At 42.8% G+C, this 17,149-nt stretch overlaps 1 protein-coding gene and 1 long non-coding RNA gene across 4 annotated transcripts in view; both read left to right on the plus strand.

Moving 5' to 3' along the window:
• Positions 1-7,085: 7,085 nt before the first annotated feature.
• Positions 7,086-17,149, plus strand: part of BCAS4 (breast carcinoma amplified sequence 4) — a 50,689-nt gene continuing 40,625 nt past the window's right edge. The window contains exons 1-2 of one of the 3 annotated variants that reach the window (XR_014549198.1): positions 7,093-8,026; positions 16,889-16,960. Coding sequence is in view for 1 of the 3 variants with exons in the window: in XM_083619059.1 (XP_083475185.1) it covers positions 7,448-8,026; positions 16,889-16,960 (651 nt within the window). In the remaining 2 variants the exon portion in view is untranslated. Of the gene's footprint in view, positions 8,027-16,888; positions 16,961-17,149 lie in introns of all 3 variants that reach the window. The other 2 variants (XM_083619059.1, XR_014549197.1) reach the window with 2 other exon arrangements.
• Positions 9,688-13,511, plus strand: LOC310764858. The gene is made up of 2 exons (XR_014549285.1): positions 9,688-11,115; positions 13,380-13,511. It is a non-coding gene; the product is annotated as an uncharacterized lncRNA (long non-coding RNA).

Genomic DNA, 17,149 nt, shown 5'->3' on the forward strand with positions numbered 1-17,149 from the left:
CAGAAAGTTAAAATGGTAAGGCACAGACCAGGTCTGCAGGAGTGAATAAAAGTTTCAATCTAAAATGAAAATTCAATGCATTGCGAAACCTTGTTACCTCGGGTTTCACCAATTAATTGGCATTGGGTGTGTTCACTCCTACATAAGAAGTGTTTCAAATTGTAAGATCATGGCTGTGATCCACAAAGCCAGTTAGACTAGAGTATTTTGCATTTAAATCCAATTTAATATTAAATGTGGGTGAAGTTTGATGAAATAATAAATGAACAGGTACTAAGGTTTCTGCTATAAAACATGAAAGACAATTACGACTCCAGTTGTATAATTTAATTTCTCATGCTTTTAGGGAAGAAACTTGACACAAGTACTTGCCTGTTCCATGGGATTTGAAAACCCAACCCCTTTTAGCATTTATGTGCAAAATAAAACTCTGTGCCACTTTCTGTGACTTCAGTTGGATCTGTAATGCTGTAAATTATCTTATGACTCTGCATTTTAAGCTGGTGACTTGCGGATTTTGACAGAGGAGATAAGGCTGTCCCCCTTTTCCCCTTTATCACTGGCATGGCAGGTGCACATTACACTGGCCTTTACAACTTGTGCCTGAAAGCCCAGAGAATGTCATACAAAGAGCAGAAAGAATAGTGCAGAGTAGTGCAGAAAACCTTGCTGAAATATACTAAGTGGGATGGAAACAGTGGTATATTAACACCAGCTCCCACTGGATGCATCTCTATAGTGCAAACCTAAGTTTAATAGTCTATGATTTCCTAAAAGTGTATTGAGGGTTATAGTTTTGTGAGGATGTTTGAATTCTCTGCTAGAATTTCCTAGCGCCTGTTGGAGCTACAAGGTCCAGGGTTCACTGGCAAAGAGTAACAACAAAAACCAATTTGAGCTTGTGGTGCGGATAGTGAATAAATTTGATTTAAATCTAAGTACACCCTGAGTTGTGTGGTCAGAACCTCAGTCAGTGCAAAGGTGGAAGTCATGGGATAAGAGGGGTTCCTTTGCTCTTTTGAAAAACGCCAATATTGTAATGCTTTTATATAAACTTCAGATGCAAGTGCGTTTGGCATATTGAGCACAGTTCTGGCTGCTGCGTCTCAAAAAGCATATTACAGAGCTAAAAAAGATGTAGAAAAGGTCATCAAAACAGTAAAGGGGCTGGAGCAGCATGGAAAACATTTCATCCTCCAGATGTTATGAACTACAATTCTCTTTCCATCAGTTCCAGCAGGCATAGCCAATGACCAGGGAGGATGGTAATTGTAGTTCAACAACAGCTGGAGGGCCAAAGTCCACCCCATCACCTGAATGAGAATAACTCCGCTATGAGAAAGATATTTACTTACCCAGGGCTTTTTAGTTTTGAAAAGGGGAAAGGAAGAAGTTGTTGGATTGGTAAAGATGGATAGTGTGGAGTGTTTCTCTTTTTTTCTCGTACTGTATCCAGTACACTACATAGTCCAGTGTAGCTGAATGGTGGGAGAGACAGACAAGAAAAAGTACTTCACATTGCATATAATGAAGCGATGGACTTTACTGCTGCAAGATATGGCTACATAAATTTAGACGGATTTAAAAGATAAGGCACATTCATGCAGATGAGGATACCAATGCCTGCTATTCACAAAGCAGCCTTCCATAGCCCTCATGCTATCCAGATCCTTTGGAACTATATCTGGGGTTCTCAAAAGTGGCATCTGTGGGCACTATGGTACCCCCCCCGAGTGTGCCAAGGCCTCTGCACTCCCCCCTTTTAAAAATTAAGGGTGCTTGGATTTTGTATGGATGGGTAGGCTTGCATTCCTCCTCACCTGTTTGATTTTGGGGTGCATGTAGGTGTTTTGCATGTTTTAGGGGGCAGGTCTGACCCATCAGAGCTTTTCTGTGAAATATATATTGCAATTAGTGCCTGCAACAACTTACCGGGTTTTCAAAAATACCCTCAGGCACTACCTGAAATATTGCTAGTGTTGCCTTGGATCCCTAAAATGATATAGAAACTGTTTCCTCCTTTGGTGAAGCCAGTTCTGCATGACTGATAGTTGCATACACAACTTGTGTAACAAATGGTGTGTACCTTGCACCCATTGCTTATTTTTCACATGAGAGCTGGGTGGCCTTTCACCTGCACTGCACAATGACTTGATCCTCAGGTTTTTCTCTTTGAGCTAATCAGATAGCTGGTGTTCTGCAATCTTGGTTGTGTTTACATACGTGGTTTTACTCACAGCTCAAATTCCTGGAGCCTTGGAAGAGTAAAGTATGCAGGAATACAATGAAATTTGGGGACACGAATGTGTCAATGAGGGCGGGGGGAAGCTGTCAAACTTGAAACCATGGAAGTTTTTACATAGCAGGGATTACTCAGTCTCTTCCCACTGATTACTTTTTCGGTAGGAAAGCTACCTTTCTACTGAGATACATGCTGTTGCTGCCTTTTAAATCATGGTTTAGGCCGATTTTTTTTATTACAGTGATTTATCATGCGACATTTTCTTTTTGAAACGTGTGTAAAATGTATTTCTATAAAATAAGCAAATAGTATTTGTTTGGACCCTAGGTGAAAAGAGATCTCAACCAAGTGTAAGCAGAGACTCTTATATGGTTGGTTGTTTCCTTTTATAATCTAATCAATATAGCATTGTGTAAAACAGGAAGAGGAAAAAGTGGAAGCATTTATTTCTTACATTTCTATTCCTCTTTCCGCCAAGAAGCTTAAGGCAGTGTATATTCTTCTCTCTCTTGCCTCTTATGGGTTGCAATTCAGCCCAATATGACTTATATTTAAATCTCACTTAACTCTGGGCAGGACTGCAAACATGAACACCTTACACTGACATTATATCACTGGGCTCTAACAGTTAAAGTGTGAAAACACCCTAAGTCATTTATTTTGGGCCAATTGGCAAGCAAAACAAGGTTACAAGGCAACCAGGCGTCCCATCTTCTGCTTTAACAAGCAGCTCATTCTGTTCCCTAGAGAAAAATAAATTAGCCAGGGTGGAGTAACTCCCACATTCAGTTGTCATTTAAATTGTAATGCCAATTAGGCTGGCAAACTTGCCATGGCCTGCAGGAAGCATTAATGTCTGGGAACGCATTATTTATGAAAGATGCGAATAAAATTGCAAGGAAGGGTTGTGAGTGGAGCTAGTTAGACAGAATGTGCCCCCACGGTATTTTGCATTTGCCGTATTTCATGTTTGCACCCAAACAAACCTTGAAAGCTGCTTGAAGTCAACAAACGGTGAAATCTCATTCAGAATACTAGCCATCCAACCATAACTGAGGCCAGCAATGTCCCCACCCAGCACAGAATTAAAACAGAATTGTGCGTAATATAAATCCAAATACTGAGACAATGAAAGCAACCTGTGTAAATTATGCAATACTACATAATTTGCTTGATTCTCATTATTATCCTAGTTGCGGAGCGGGGAAGGGGAAGTTGTTAAATAGGGCTAACCTTAATGTGAATTTTGCTACTTTGTGTGTCACGTCTTCCATTGGTTGCCTCCAACTCATTGATTGTCTCAAATGGCCTTTTCTTCCAGCATTAAAGTGGATGTGGTGATTAAGAGAGGATCCTTTAGGGAAGCAGATGTAGTTCAATGGTAGGTCCCTGATTAAATTCCTGACATCTCCAGGTAGGGTTGGGGGTAGGAGTCCTGTCTGCAACCTTGGAAAGCCACTGCCAGTATGTGCAGAGTGGGCAATGCTGAGCAAAATGGACCAATGGTCTGCCTTAATATAATAAGGCAACTTCCTATGGATTCCTATGTACTTGTGCTTACTACAGGGAAACCCAGCCATTTAATTGCATGCATGCCAATTTGATGGCCCTGCATACATTTTTTTTGCCATGCCTCCATACTACTTATAAAAGCATTAATTGGTTCAATTTGTATGGCTGCTGAATGTGATTGTTGTCATCAATAGTAGCCACCAAAATGTTGCCATCTGGTGGTAAAGAGAGAGATTGCATGAAGAAATGGGTGCAAAGTCTAGCTTGATGAGTACAGATGGGAGGGGATCAAGTTACATGTATAGCTGCAGAGAATCAGGAAATGGAGGGATAGTTCTGTAATAGTGAGGGTAGATCTGTTTTGGCAGTGACATACAAAAGATGGCTGGCATTGCATATCCACAAGAAAATGCCCAATATGTTATTTCAATAGGTATGCCAATACTCATCTGACCATGAGCAGATTTATTTCAAGTGCTTTAGGCTGGTGCTCTTCAGCCTTGGTATCAAGTTGTTGGAGCAGATTTTGGTGTCGCACAGGGTGCCCCTGAAATTTGAGGTGCCAGCACCCGCCACTGCCTTCACCAATAAATGGTGAAAATGGGGAGGAATTTCATCACTTACTGAGGAACTCCAACTTAGTTTCAAAATTACCAGTACCAGTAAATTCTGTGTATTTTTTTATACATTTTCCATTAGCCACCTAACATCTTAAGGATTACTAAAAATGCCAGTGAAGTATTCACTAGATTTTTTATATTTACCACAATATGACTCTTCTTATTAGCAAACTCAGTTGGTGGGCGATTCCATTGCAGCCAGAATGGCATCGCTGAGAAACGAGAGAAATATCAACATATACTAGTGGGAATATGAAATGAATATTTCATTTAATGTGGGAGTGAATCAAGATTCTCTTTTCTTCCTTATGGGTTACTGTTTTTCCTCCCCTAACTCCCCAGGAGAAACAAGGAGAGGCTGAGGCTTACGTGTACTCACTATGGGTAGTCTTTGGAGTTGGAAAATCGTAGGAAATTGGATACAAAGATCGAAGAACCCCAGCATGGGAGACACCCTCCCCCAGGTAATTGGTTCCATTGTTCAACTGTTCTGATAATTAAGAAATTTTAGCCTCCAGTGCCTTGAGTAAGGGGCTAATTAGAAATTTAAGCCTTGATTCTCTTTTTAAAAAAAACCCACCCCATGTATTTAAGATTAGATGGCTCTTTTTTAAAACAAATCTTGCCTGCCAGTGAAAATATGTTGGCAATGTCAAACTTTAGGGAATTCTATAATAGATTATGAGAAAGTTACTCTGTGTACCCCCTCATTTTGAAGAGGTTCTGCGAGGTAACGTGCCAACTCGGTTAAGTCCTGAGAATGTGATCACTTTGAAGTAAAGCAGTTTAAATCTTATCATAAGATGTCTCCCTTGTGATGCCCAATTATTTCTTAATACACAGTAAGTAATTTGTTAGACCAAGCTATAAGGAAACAGCCAGATCTTCCTCCTCTTGCAGATGGTGAGCATGTTACTGACATGAGTGAACATTGCCAGTAATCTTTGCTTTCAAACATCAGTCAAAGAATTGAGAGAGAAAGAAATTGCCCTTTCAGAAAATGAATTCACATTCCAGGAAAGGTGCAACAACCTAAAGGTACCATATATCATGGGTGGCTACCATGTTGGTCCATTTGGAGTGGAGAGTGGAATCCAAAAAGTAACAGTAGGTTACTTTTATACCTTTAACAGGTCCAACAAAAATGTTACAAAGACATGGGCAAAAATTACAGTTGACCAACATTCTTCATCAGGTAGGATGAAAAGTAGAACACAACAACAGACAGAGAAAATGATGTTGCTGTGCACTGTGAAAATCTTCAGCCTGTAATAATTGAAGACAAAACTGTGTTAAACGGATTTAATTAGGTTACGGCATATCTAGTGGGGGGGGGGAAGGAACAAAAGGTGAAAGTACATTAATAATCTCAGGTTCCACCAAAGGCTACAAAACTCTGCCATATATATATATATATATATATATATATATATATAGCCAGCAGACAAATCTAGAGGCACATCTCAATATTTTTTAAAGTATGTAAAGAATCTTGCTGCTGGTCCTACACTAGGGCAAGCATGGTTGATGTTGGAGTGTGCAAAAAATTTTCTGGGAATACCTTCATGCTCCTTAAGACTTTCAGTGTCTGCTATCTGCATAAAGGGACATTTTTGCATTTGGCCAGTTGTGTTTGCCTGTTGTTCAGGTTGTGTCTACTGTTTCAGTGCACACAGGCTTCTGCCTTTAAATACTGACACATATCATTTAGGATGTAATCCTGTTTCCAAATATTTGGAAGTAAGTTTCACTGAACTCCGTGGGCAATCTTTGAGCAAGCATGCAAAGCATCATGTTGCATGTAACAGCTGCATTCTTATTCTTTTCTACAGCAGTTACAGCTTCCCCATCACTGTATAGTGGAGAAGGGAAAGCTCCACCTGCTGTGTTCTTGTCTGTCTTGCAGCTACCAAAGGAACACAACAAAAAGCTGTTGGGTTAAACAAACAAACAAATCCAAGAACTCTAGAACAAACAGAATGGGGTGGGAGGCAGGAAATGTAACCTGGGCTAGGAAACCCATCCCATAATAAACACCTGAAAGTATCCTCCATCACCTGAAAAGAGTTTTTCATTATTTATTTTAATATTTCAAATTCTTAACCACCCCAAGGTGTCTTGGCAGAAAGGTAGCATACAAACGCAACAGTTAAATGAACAAAGGAGCAGATAATCAGGTGTACAGTTACTATACCCACAGAAAATATTTGAAATATTTCAAAAAATGTTCATTTTTGTTCTCACCAAAATAGGCAGTCTCTACAACATAACACCAAACAACCTAAGTACACTTCCCCGGAAGTCCCTTCAAACTTGGCAGAGCTTATGCCTGAATAGCCACGCATTTAAAGATTGCATTGTAATTGGTCAACAGCCAGACATTTGTGCAATGATATAAAGAAGGAGGGACGTGAGTGGCGTTGTGGCTTAAACCATGGAGCCTAGGACTTGCCGATCAGAAGGTCGGCGGCTTGAATCCCTGTGATGGGGTGAGCTCCCGTTGTTCAGTCCCAGCTCCTGCCAACCTAGCAGTTCGAAAGCACATCAAAGTGCAAGTAGATAAATAGGTACCGCTCTGGTGGGAAGGTAAATGGCGTTTCCGTGTGCTGCTCTGGCTCGCCAGAAGCGGCTTAGGTATGCTGGCCACATGCTGTACGCCAGCTCCCTCGGCCAGTAAAGCGATATGAGCGCCGCAACCCCAGAGTCGGCCACAACTGGACCTAACGGTCAAGGGTCCCTTTATAGAGAAGAAGGAAGGCAGTGCATTCTGACTGCTCAACTGCAATGGTCTAATTTTGTCAAATGATCTTTCCATATGATGAGCTATTGGTTATTGCATGGGTTAGATAATTACTGTTTGATGCGAAACAGGGAGTGCTGCCCTGCCCTGCCACAGCCTCCCTTACCCCCTTAGCTTGTGTGCTGGTGGTGCAATATCTGTGTGGACAGTTCCCCGCCAGGCGCTGCCTTGGGTCAGCTCAGTTGGGTAGAGCGTGAGACTCTTAATCTCAGGGTCGCGGGTTTGAGCCCAACATTGCACAAAAGATTCTTGCATTGCAGGGGGTTGGACTAGATGACCCTCGGTGTCCCTTCCGAGTCTGCGAACCTGTGCTTCCTCCGCCCGAGGTGGCTGCTTCACCCTGGCCCCGACGGGAGCCGTCTTCCAACGGCAACTGGAGAGACACAGGTTCCCCACCCCTGCGAGGGGGAAGAGGCAAAATCGAGGGCTATGCGGGGCGCCGCCGCCTCTCCCCCCCTTTGGGCGGGAGGAGCAGCACTTCCGCGCCGCCGCCGCCAGGGGGCGCCCCGAGCTCGCCCCGCGGCCCCAGGAAAAAGGGAGCCGCTTCGGATCCGGCCGACGGCGCTTGGCTGCGGCGGGATCCCCGAGCCGGGGCTGGAGAAGCCGTTACCCGCGGCCTCCGGGCCCAGTCGACTGCGGGCAGCGGCGGCCGCCATGAGCGCCGCGGCGGCCTCGGAGCGGGGGGAAGCCTCGGCCTCGTCGACGACCTTGTCCCCCTCAGCTGAGGCGGGAGGCGGCCACGGGGAGCCCCAGCTGAGGGCGGAGGAGGAGGCGGCGGAAGAAGCGGAGCACGAGGCTCGGCAGTTCGCCCTCTACCTGGCCCCTGAGGCGGGGCGAAAGGGGCGCGAGGAGGTGCGTGGGCGGTTAACGGCCGCGGCTGAGGGGTCGCCCGCGGAGGGAGGGGGGAGGGGGAAGCGTTGCTTAGCTACGGTGGTGGGAAGGACAGGTGGGCGTGGCGGCGGGGGTGGGGTTCCCGCCAAAATATTTGTGGGGGGGGGGTTGGGGTTGGATTCGTTTGTCTCTGGCGGATGTGTGAGGCGTATTGAGACTTTGAAAGCCACGCTGCGGGGGGTGACGCGTGTCTGTGGGGGGGGGGTTGTATACGTTCACACGCACATAGATAGATGCCAGGCTTCGTTTAGTATCCTATCATTTTGTTTGTGTGTGTGTGTGTACACGTGTACACGTGTACACACACATATATTTAGATACAAACACACACAATGGAATACTAAACTAACAGTAAGAGCCATTTGGGAGGGACTCCCACGAGAGGCGGTGGACTCTCCATCCTTGGAGGCTTTTATGCAGAGGCCTCTGTCACGGAGGCTTTGGCTGCGATTCCTGCATTGCAGGGGGTTGGACTAGATGACCCTGGGGCAGTGGCGTAGCGTGGGGGGTGCAGGGGGGGCCGGCCGCACCAGGCGCAACATCTGGGGGTTAGGGTTAGAGGGCGCAAATCCACGGGTTAGGGGGTGCAAATTACTTGCCTTGCCCCGGGTGCTGACAACCCACGCTACGCCACTGCCCTGGGGTCCCTTTCAACTCTACCCTTCTGCGATTCTATAATTCTAAGCTAAGCCATAACAAAGGGAAGCAGGGGGTGGTCGTGGAGGTAGGGATCCATTCAGAGCTGAGGCACAAATTCGGCTCTTGTTTTCCTGGCAGCCAGTGCAAGTAAAGAAAATACGCAAGGTATCATTATTTCCCTTGTCCGGCAACGGTATTCTTTTTTGTGTCTGCCAAAGACATTCTTATTTAGACAAGCCTACGCAGATATTTAGAAGGTTTGTATGAGTTTTAGTTCATTTTAATCAATTCTGGTATTAACTTTATGTATGTTTTGAATTAGGGTTGTAATATTTTAGGTGATCATTTTATTGTGCTATCTTTTTTGTAAGCTGCTTTGAGGTTTCAACAATCAAGTAGTGTATAAGATGTCATTAAATAAATAAATAAGTACTCCCACTTGATGGGACAACTTTTCCTGATTTTTTAATAAGAATCTTTATATAAAGGAATGCAGTCAACAACATTTTATATAACTGTCTTAAACCCACTCACAAACCCTGTTCCAAAGGCAGCTTCTTATAGCAGCTGTCCAGAAAGGCGGTCTTAATTCTGTAAAAGCAATTCTGTGTGGAGCCAAACTAATTAACTTGAGCTAGTTGGCTTTCTGATGGTCTGTCTTAATACATGAATGCAACCTGGAAAATAATTGAGGAATGGTTAGTTAGCATTATCAAGCAAAGAAGTTCTGCTATACACAAACTTATTTGACACTGCTATTCTTAGAAGAGCAGATAAATAAACTGGGAGCATGTGTGATTGGTGAAGGCAGCCTTTATCTTTTTAAAATCAAACCACTTTATTATTTAAGATTTCTGTCCCACCTCCTCTACCAAGCTGGGCTGTCTGGGTGACTGAAATTCAGAGAAAACCTCAATGCAGTAAAAAACAAACAAAAAACTACTTAGTAAAACATAATCACATTTTCTTTTTTTAAAAAAGCTAATGGTTAGCCACCTTCCCTTCAGGGTTTGTTGAAGCATAGGAAACCTAAAGAATTCCATACGCACAGACACATCTGCTTGCAGATGTCAGTTAACGTTATTTAAATTAATTTTATATCCTAAGGTTACAGCGCTGTGCCTGTTTATCTAGAAATAATACAAGAAGCTGCCTTATACAGAGTACAGTATAAGATGTATATAGATGCCAGGAATGGAAATTTGGACCTGCATGCAAAGTATGCTGCTGTATGCACCCGAACTTGCTTCTGTGTCAGCGTGTGTATAGTTGCACTATAAAAAAAGGTTTTATTTATTTATTTAGAGTGTTTGTAACTTGCCAGAAGGCTCCCAGAGTGGCTTATATCCAGTCATTTAAAACAGGACAACCCCTGTTCTTAATAGTTTTAAAGACATGACATAAAAGGAAAAGGGACAGGGAGGAAAGATGAAAAAAGCAAACTCAGGTACCAGTTATTTAAATTAAATAGCAGGTCTTATAATGACAAGTTGGACTAGAAACAGTTCAAGAGCAGGAGGCATCTGTCAGTGGAGTTGAGAAAATACCAAAGTTGTACTCTCACAGGCAATACACCCTGATTCCTTTCTGTGTTGGCGTTCTATCTGCTACAGTTAGAGAACTAGGTGGGGACAGACACCACAAAGAGCAGTGCCCAGGAGCTGGCAGTGCTACCCTTGGTTTATCTGTGATATGGGGCAAGAAGAGGTAAATCAACAGTAGCAATCACTCCTTGGGGGGAGCAACTGCAGCAAATTGCTGTTGCAGATGGTGCTGCTGCTAGAGCACATCTGCACAGTATATCTGAAGGGGTTCAAACTGCAATAGGCCAGTGGCCCAGAGATGACAGAAGTTGCAGTTCAGCAGTGTCTGGGGGGCTGTAGCTTAGCCACCCCAGATCTATTAAACCATACATAAGGAATAAGAATAAGAATAAAAAGAATACAGCAAAAAAATTAGAAGGGGAAAGAGAAATCCATTAGCTTTGAAGGTCGCAAAAGATCCGGTGTTCGTTGTTTGTTTATTGTGTTTTTGTGTGTGTTCATTTGTCTTTTGTATTGCTGTAGAATAGATATGTTAATTTGTCTGTCACCTAATAGTTATTTTTAATACATATTTTAGCAGATTCACGTTAAATAACCACATGCAGATGTCTGAAAATGTTTTGTGTGTTTAATATACTTTGACAAATACAAATCTTCAGAGTCACTAGGAGAAAGATGAATGAATGAGCTGCAGGCTCAGCGTCCCTTTCCTGTTTTTGTGATTTGCAGCAGTATTGTTGAATGTGCCCAGACTGGCCTAGGGAGAGAATAGGATGAAGGCTGTGTTGAGGTCCATGCTGCCCCCCCCCCGCCTTCTCATTGTATCTTAAGGGTTCATTCCATGGTGGCTGCAGTGCTAAGAGTAATGTAAGTTGTACAGCTGAAGCTGTGTTGGTTTACTTGTGCCTTTCAGACCCTGCTTTTTTTTTACTCTGAAGTGACCAAGTGAATCCATATCATTCCAGTACCATGGCTACTAACTACAGAGCGTACAGATCTATCTTGGTTAAAAAAGTCTAAATGCACCTTGGTTCTGCCTGAATTGAATGTGATACAAATGTTCCTTTGACCCCCTCCAGTTGGGGGAATTGCAGGGTTCGTGTGGTGCCACATATAGAGATGCTAAAGCCCTTTGTGCTACTGTTTTGGGTTTTATGTGACTGAAATGTGTCACTTGGCACAGAACTGTGCACAGTTACTAATTTTTGAATTGTGTACAATTTCCGTTCTGCCCCTGAAATGTTGTTTAATATACAGTCGTACCTTGGTTTTTAAACAGCTTAGTTCTCGAAAGTTTAGGCTCCCAAACGCCGCAAACCTGGGAGTGAGTGTTCCAATTTGTGAACTATTTTTGGAAGCCGAACGTCTGACAGAAGCTTCCTGCAGCCAATCAGAAGCAGTGCTTTGGTTTCCAAATGTTTTGGAAGTTGAACGGACTTCTGGAACAGATTCCGTTTGACTCCCAAGGTATGACTGTGTGTACGTCACGTGTCTAATACTGCTCAAGGCAACGTACAGAACGATGCTAAGGATGTTAAAATATTATGTGTGCAGAGTCTCCTTAATGATTTAATAGTGTTCCTTTTTTTAATCCAACTCTCAGACAGGAAGGATACACAAAATCCTTATGGTAAAAGTATTGAAACATGTAACTCGGCATGTTTCCATAGGAACCAATCTCATTATATGATTGGATCTCAAGATTCTCCAGGTGTGAAGCTATAGGTTTCCTGCAATGGATTTGATGTAGATTATACTCCTTGGATTTTAATCTAAAAATACCAAGGCTCCAGTTTTTCAATAAACTTTTTGCTAAAATGGAAGCTGAAAGAAACATCACATACTCCTTGCTTTTGACTTAGACATTGCTATGGGTAAAACGCTATGAACTTGCATTAGGAACATAGGAAGCTGCCTCATACTGAGTCTGTTTGTTTGCCTAGCTCAATATTGTCTACACTGACTGGCAGCAGCTCTCTAGGATTTTAGGTAGGAGTCTTTTCCTGTTTTACCTGGAGATGCCGGGATTGAAGCAGTGACCTTCCGCTTGCAATGCAGGGGGCTCTACCACTGAGCTATGGACCTCAGTACTCATTTTGCTGTGGTTTAACCATTGTTTTGTTTCCTATATGTACATTCTGGTGTTCTTTTTCATAGAATCTATAAGCACTAGAAGTAACTGACATATCATGTAGTTGAACCTCATGCTTGCAAAAATATACTTGCTCTATTTTAATGTCAGGAAGTGGTGAAATAATGTAGTAAGTACCTGTATAGGCTTTAGCAATGGTATGATAGTGTTGGTATATTATATTATATTATATTATATTATATTATATTATATTATATTATATTATTATAATTTAGCAAACAAGCTGCTGGCACACGCTAAAACATTAATGCAACCTGCTGCTGTTGTTTTCTGATTCTCTTCTGTTTGAGATGAGTTTTTGTTTATGGGACTCAATGAGCAATGCCAAAGACAGGTGAGAACCTAAGGCCACATACCCACAGTACTTGCACATTTTGAGAACTTGCAAGATCTCCACCCCCTCCCTTTGCATTGATGACAGAATAATTTAAAATGGGTGTGGTCCCAGTTTGTGAGAGTAGTAAGTCTGTTCCTTGGTTTACAACTCTTTCTGTTTTTATTCTTCCTTGAAGTGGCATTCTGTGCTTTTCAAAAGCTTGTCACCAGTAAAAGGCAGCATAGTCTATACAGTCAGCAAGGCTGGGGCAGTGTTTTTCAACCACAACTCTGGTGTGTTGTCTCTCATCAGTTACTCTCTTCTATTCTGTGTGTTCATACTTTTGTAGCAAATAACTTCTACTTGCATTTGATCATTTCCTCCTCCCTCCCAATTCATTTTCCTTTTGTGCCATACCTTTCCAGATTGTAAGACTGGGGTTCTGTGTTTTATTCTTTTAAGCGACCTGAATGGCCACTCTGGAAGCCTTTTCTGGCTGAGGAGTGGAATAAAAATTATTTAAATAATAAAAATAGCATGATTACTAGCCAGCCGGAATTAAACAAATCTTTTCATTTGTGATAGATGGTGCATGTATTTATATTCATTCAGTAACCGAGTTCAAGAATAATTTTGAAACACGTTTTATTTATATTCTTCTAGCTTTAAATCTTCAACACCTCACCAGCAACAGATAAGACTGAATAATGCTTGGAAAAGGAGATTCTAAGAATGTGTTTGGCTGTTTGCATGTTTCAAGCAGTTTTTAAATTAAAGTTTTCCATATTTGCACAACTGTGTTGCCATGCCTCTTTTTCTGCGCCTTTGGATGCGGCAGCTACTTTGTGCTGTGTCTCACTGCATCGTAGCCATTTTATGTTTGGTATCCAGAATACATTCTCAGAAATGTGCCCATATGCCTGAGAAGGTCAGCAACCATTAAATTACAGCAGTGCGCTCTATATGCACCTTTCCTTTAAGTTGGATGGAAGCTGCAGCTGGTGCAGAATGCAGCAGCGAAGTTGTTCAAGGAGGAGTCCTTTCAACTACATGTAACACCACTGCTGAGAGAACAGCACTGACTTGTCAATAAGCTAGCGGGCCAAGTTTAAGGTCTTTCTCTTAGCAAATAAAGCCCCAAGCAAATTGGGATCGCCAGGATTTATATGCCTCTGTCTGGTCACTTGGATCTTTGAAATAAATGCTCTTAAGTAGTGCTGCATGCTCTTAAGTTGTGTCGCCTGCTGTTTGAAATTTGCTCCCAGTGAATAGTAGTCAGGTGCCTACAGTATTGGCGTTTAGGTAAAGGTAAAGGGACCCCTGACCATTAGGTCCAGTCGTGGCCGACTCTGGGGTTGCGGCACTCATCTCTCTTTATTGGCCGAGGGAGCCAGCGTACAGCTTCCGGGTCATGTGGCCAGCATGACTAAGCCGCTTCTGGCGAACCAGAGCAGCGCACGGAAACGCCGTTTACCTACCTGCCGGAGTGGTACCTATTTATCTACTTGCACTTTGACGTGCTTTCAAACTGCTAGGTTGGCAGGAGCAGGGACCAAGCAACGGGAGCTCATGCCGTCGCGGGGATTCAAACTGCCGACCTTCTGATCGGCAAGTCCTAGGCTCTGTGGTTTAACCCACAGGGCGTTTAGGTGCCTACTTAAAACATATTTGTTTGCTCATGCTTTCCGTAAGTGGTGATCCAGTTAAATTGAGTTATTCTTCTGATTTATTGAGTTCTTGATGTAATCTTATTAATCATTTTATATGGTTCACTGCCCATATTGGTTTCTTTTAATGTTTGGTGATATAGAAATAATTCTATATAGAAATAATCAAAATATTTATTTGAATACTTGCACAGAGACATTATAGGAAGTACCTTCTTCAAAGAATTCCCTATGAATATTTTTTGTTTCGTTGTTTTAAGATAAAGCTATTGGTTTACTAGATGGTTGAGGTGTTATGATAGGTGTTGCCTACACATTTAAAGAAAAGCCTGCAATATCACATTGGTGGCAACGTTGTGGAACTGAAAATTTTCCCATCAAATCCCTTCAGTCTTATAATTTTTCATCCCCATACTATAACTATTGTGTTTTTATCCCAAGGGGTAATATCTCTGTGGCAAAACCGCTATATGAAATTATAAAGAGGGTTTTGATCTTGAACAGTGGGCAACCCTAATTCACTTATTCTGTATTAAATCCTTGCACTGGTTCAACAGGTTGGTTGGATACCACCCTTAGTCCGTACTGGGGCAGAAAGTTTGCTAAACTGGTCCCAGCTTGTTTAGGGTCTGATATGTCAGCAGCAAATCTTTGAACTTGGCTCGGAAGCTATTAGGCAGTCAGTATGGATCTTAATGCGGGACGCGGGTGGTGCTGTGGGTTAAACCACAAAGCCTAGGACTTGCCGATCCGAAGGTCGGCGGTTCGAATCCCCACGACGGGGTGAGCTTCCGTTGCTCAGTCCCTGCGCCTGCCAACCTAGCAGTTTGAAAGCACGTCAAAGTGCAAGTAGATAAATAGGTACCGCTCCAGCGGGAAGGTAAACGGCGTTTCCGTGCGCTGCTCTGGTTTGCCAGAAGCGGCTTAGTCATGCTGGCCACTCTACCCAGAAGCTGTACGCCGGCTCCCTCAGCCAATAAAGCGAGATGAGTGCCACAACCCCAGAGTCGGTCACGACTGGACCGAATGGTCAGGGGTCCCTTTACCTTTACCTTTTATGGATCTTAATATGATTTTGGAACTATGGTTAACACAGTAACCTCGGTTAGCATGAGCCATGGTTAAGGCAAGGTATCTATGCTGGCAAGAGGGCAGTTTGTGACAAAGCTACTAGCCTTGGTCAACTATGGTTAAGACTCAGGCCATATTATTTATGGGTTAAGTTGAGAAATGCTATGAAAAAATCATTAAATTAATGGTTTTCCTTTATTTTCATTACGTTTTGGTTTACTTGCCGACCCTGAGTGGGGTGGGCTATAAATCTGAGGTTGTATCCCAGGTTGTCTACACCAGTCCTAAGATGATCCAGAGGTGGGTAGAGAAAACTAGTTTTCACCAGGATTCTCTCTTTATACAGGGGTACCTCTGGATACGAACGGGATCCATTCCGGAGCCCTGTTCGTATCCTGAAGCAAACGCAACCCGTGTCTGCGCATGCGCGGGTCGCAATTCGCTGCTTCTGCGCATGCATGTGATGTCATTTTGACCGTCTGCGCATGCGCGAGCAGCGAAACCCGGAAGTAACACATTCTGTTACTTCCGGGTCACCGCGGAGTGCAACCCGAAAACGCTCAACCTGAAGCAACTTCAACCCCCGAGGTATGACTGTATTCACTTCAAGACCGTAAGTAACCTGTTCAATTTTTAAAGTGGTCAAACTTTTACGAGTGTGAATGATTGGCTGCTGAGACTGTTAACTCTGAAATTGTCTTCCAAACAGCAATTTTAGAGAAAATGTCGCCATTCTATAAGTATACACAGAAGTTCTAAACTTCCATCAGCACAAAAGAGAGAAGACAGATGTTGCTAGTGGCCAAACCTCCTCACTTATTTTCCTTTCCACAACATGCTATCCCAAGAGTTTCTGTTGCTTTTGCTAACTATACAATAGAAATACTTCCTTGGAAATCCCACTCTGAAAGAAGTGAACAAGTTTAAAAACTCAACTAAGATTTGTATTTGTCTAAAATTGCTCTCAAGAGTGATCGCTGTAAAATGGAGAAATAATTTGGGTTCTTTAACAGCACCGTCAACTTAAATGTGATTTCCATTTTTAAAAATTGATCTGTTCTCAGACAGTAGACCTATGTCTCAGCAACGTACCAACTATAATTTGTGCAGACTGTCCAAGCAGGAAATACTCAAAATTTGAAGGTATCGTATGCTTGAGAATTGCCATGGGTAGTCTTGAAACTTCAGAGGCGATCCCTTTTGAAAATGTAGCCTATTTCTTGAAAAACCTTGATTTTGTGCCTGCGTGCCTGTGCGTGACACTTAATTGCTAAATGGCAAATGATTATTTTATTTGATTACCAGCGTTTATTTTTAATAGCTGAATGGCATCGCTGAACTTTATTGAAATGCAGACCGTGCTAATGTCTATTCTTGGAAGGCTCTTGCTCTTTCATAGATGCAACTTCCTTAAGATTGTTTGTTTGTTTCCAGGTGAAAGAAATAGAGGAGTCTATAGAAGAGATGTTAATAAGACTGGATGAGTTCTGTGGCATGACTGATCTGGTATGTACTTAGCTCCACCTCTGTAGACCTTGAACACTGTAACTGTTGTCTCTGTTTGGCTCCTGTGGAGGCCATCTTGTGAGTGTTTCAGAAGCCATGCAGGCAGCTCAGGCAAGGCAGCAGGCAGCTGTGGTGACGGGAGGGAGGGAACACGCTCTCTCTCTCTCTCTCTCTCTCTCTCTCTCTCTC

Source organism: Podarcis filfolensis (genome assembly GCF_964270895.1).
Source record: "Podarcis filfolensis genome assembly, chromosome: 6".
NCBI classification, from domain to species: Eukaryota; Metazoa; Chordata; class Lepidosauria; order Squamata; family Lacertidae; genus Podarcis; species Podarcis filfolensis.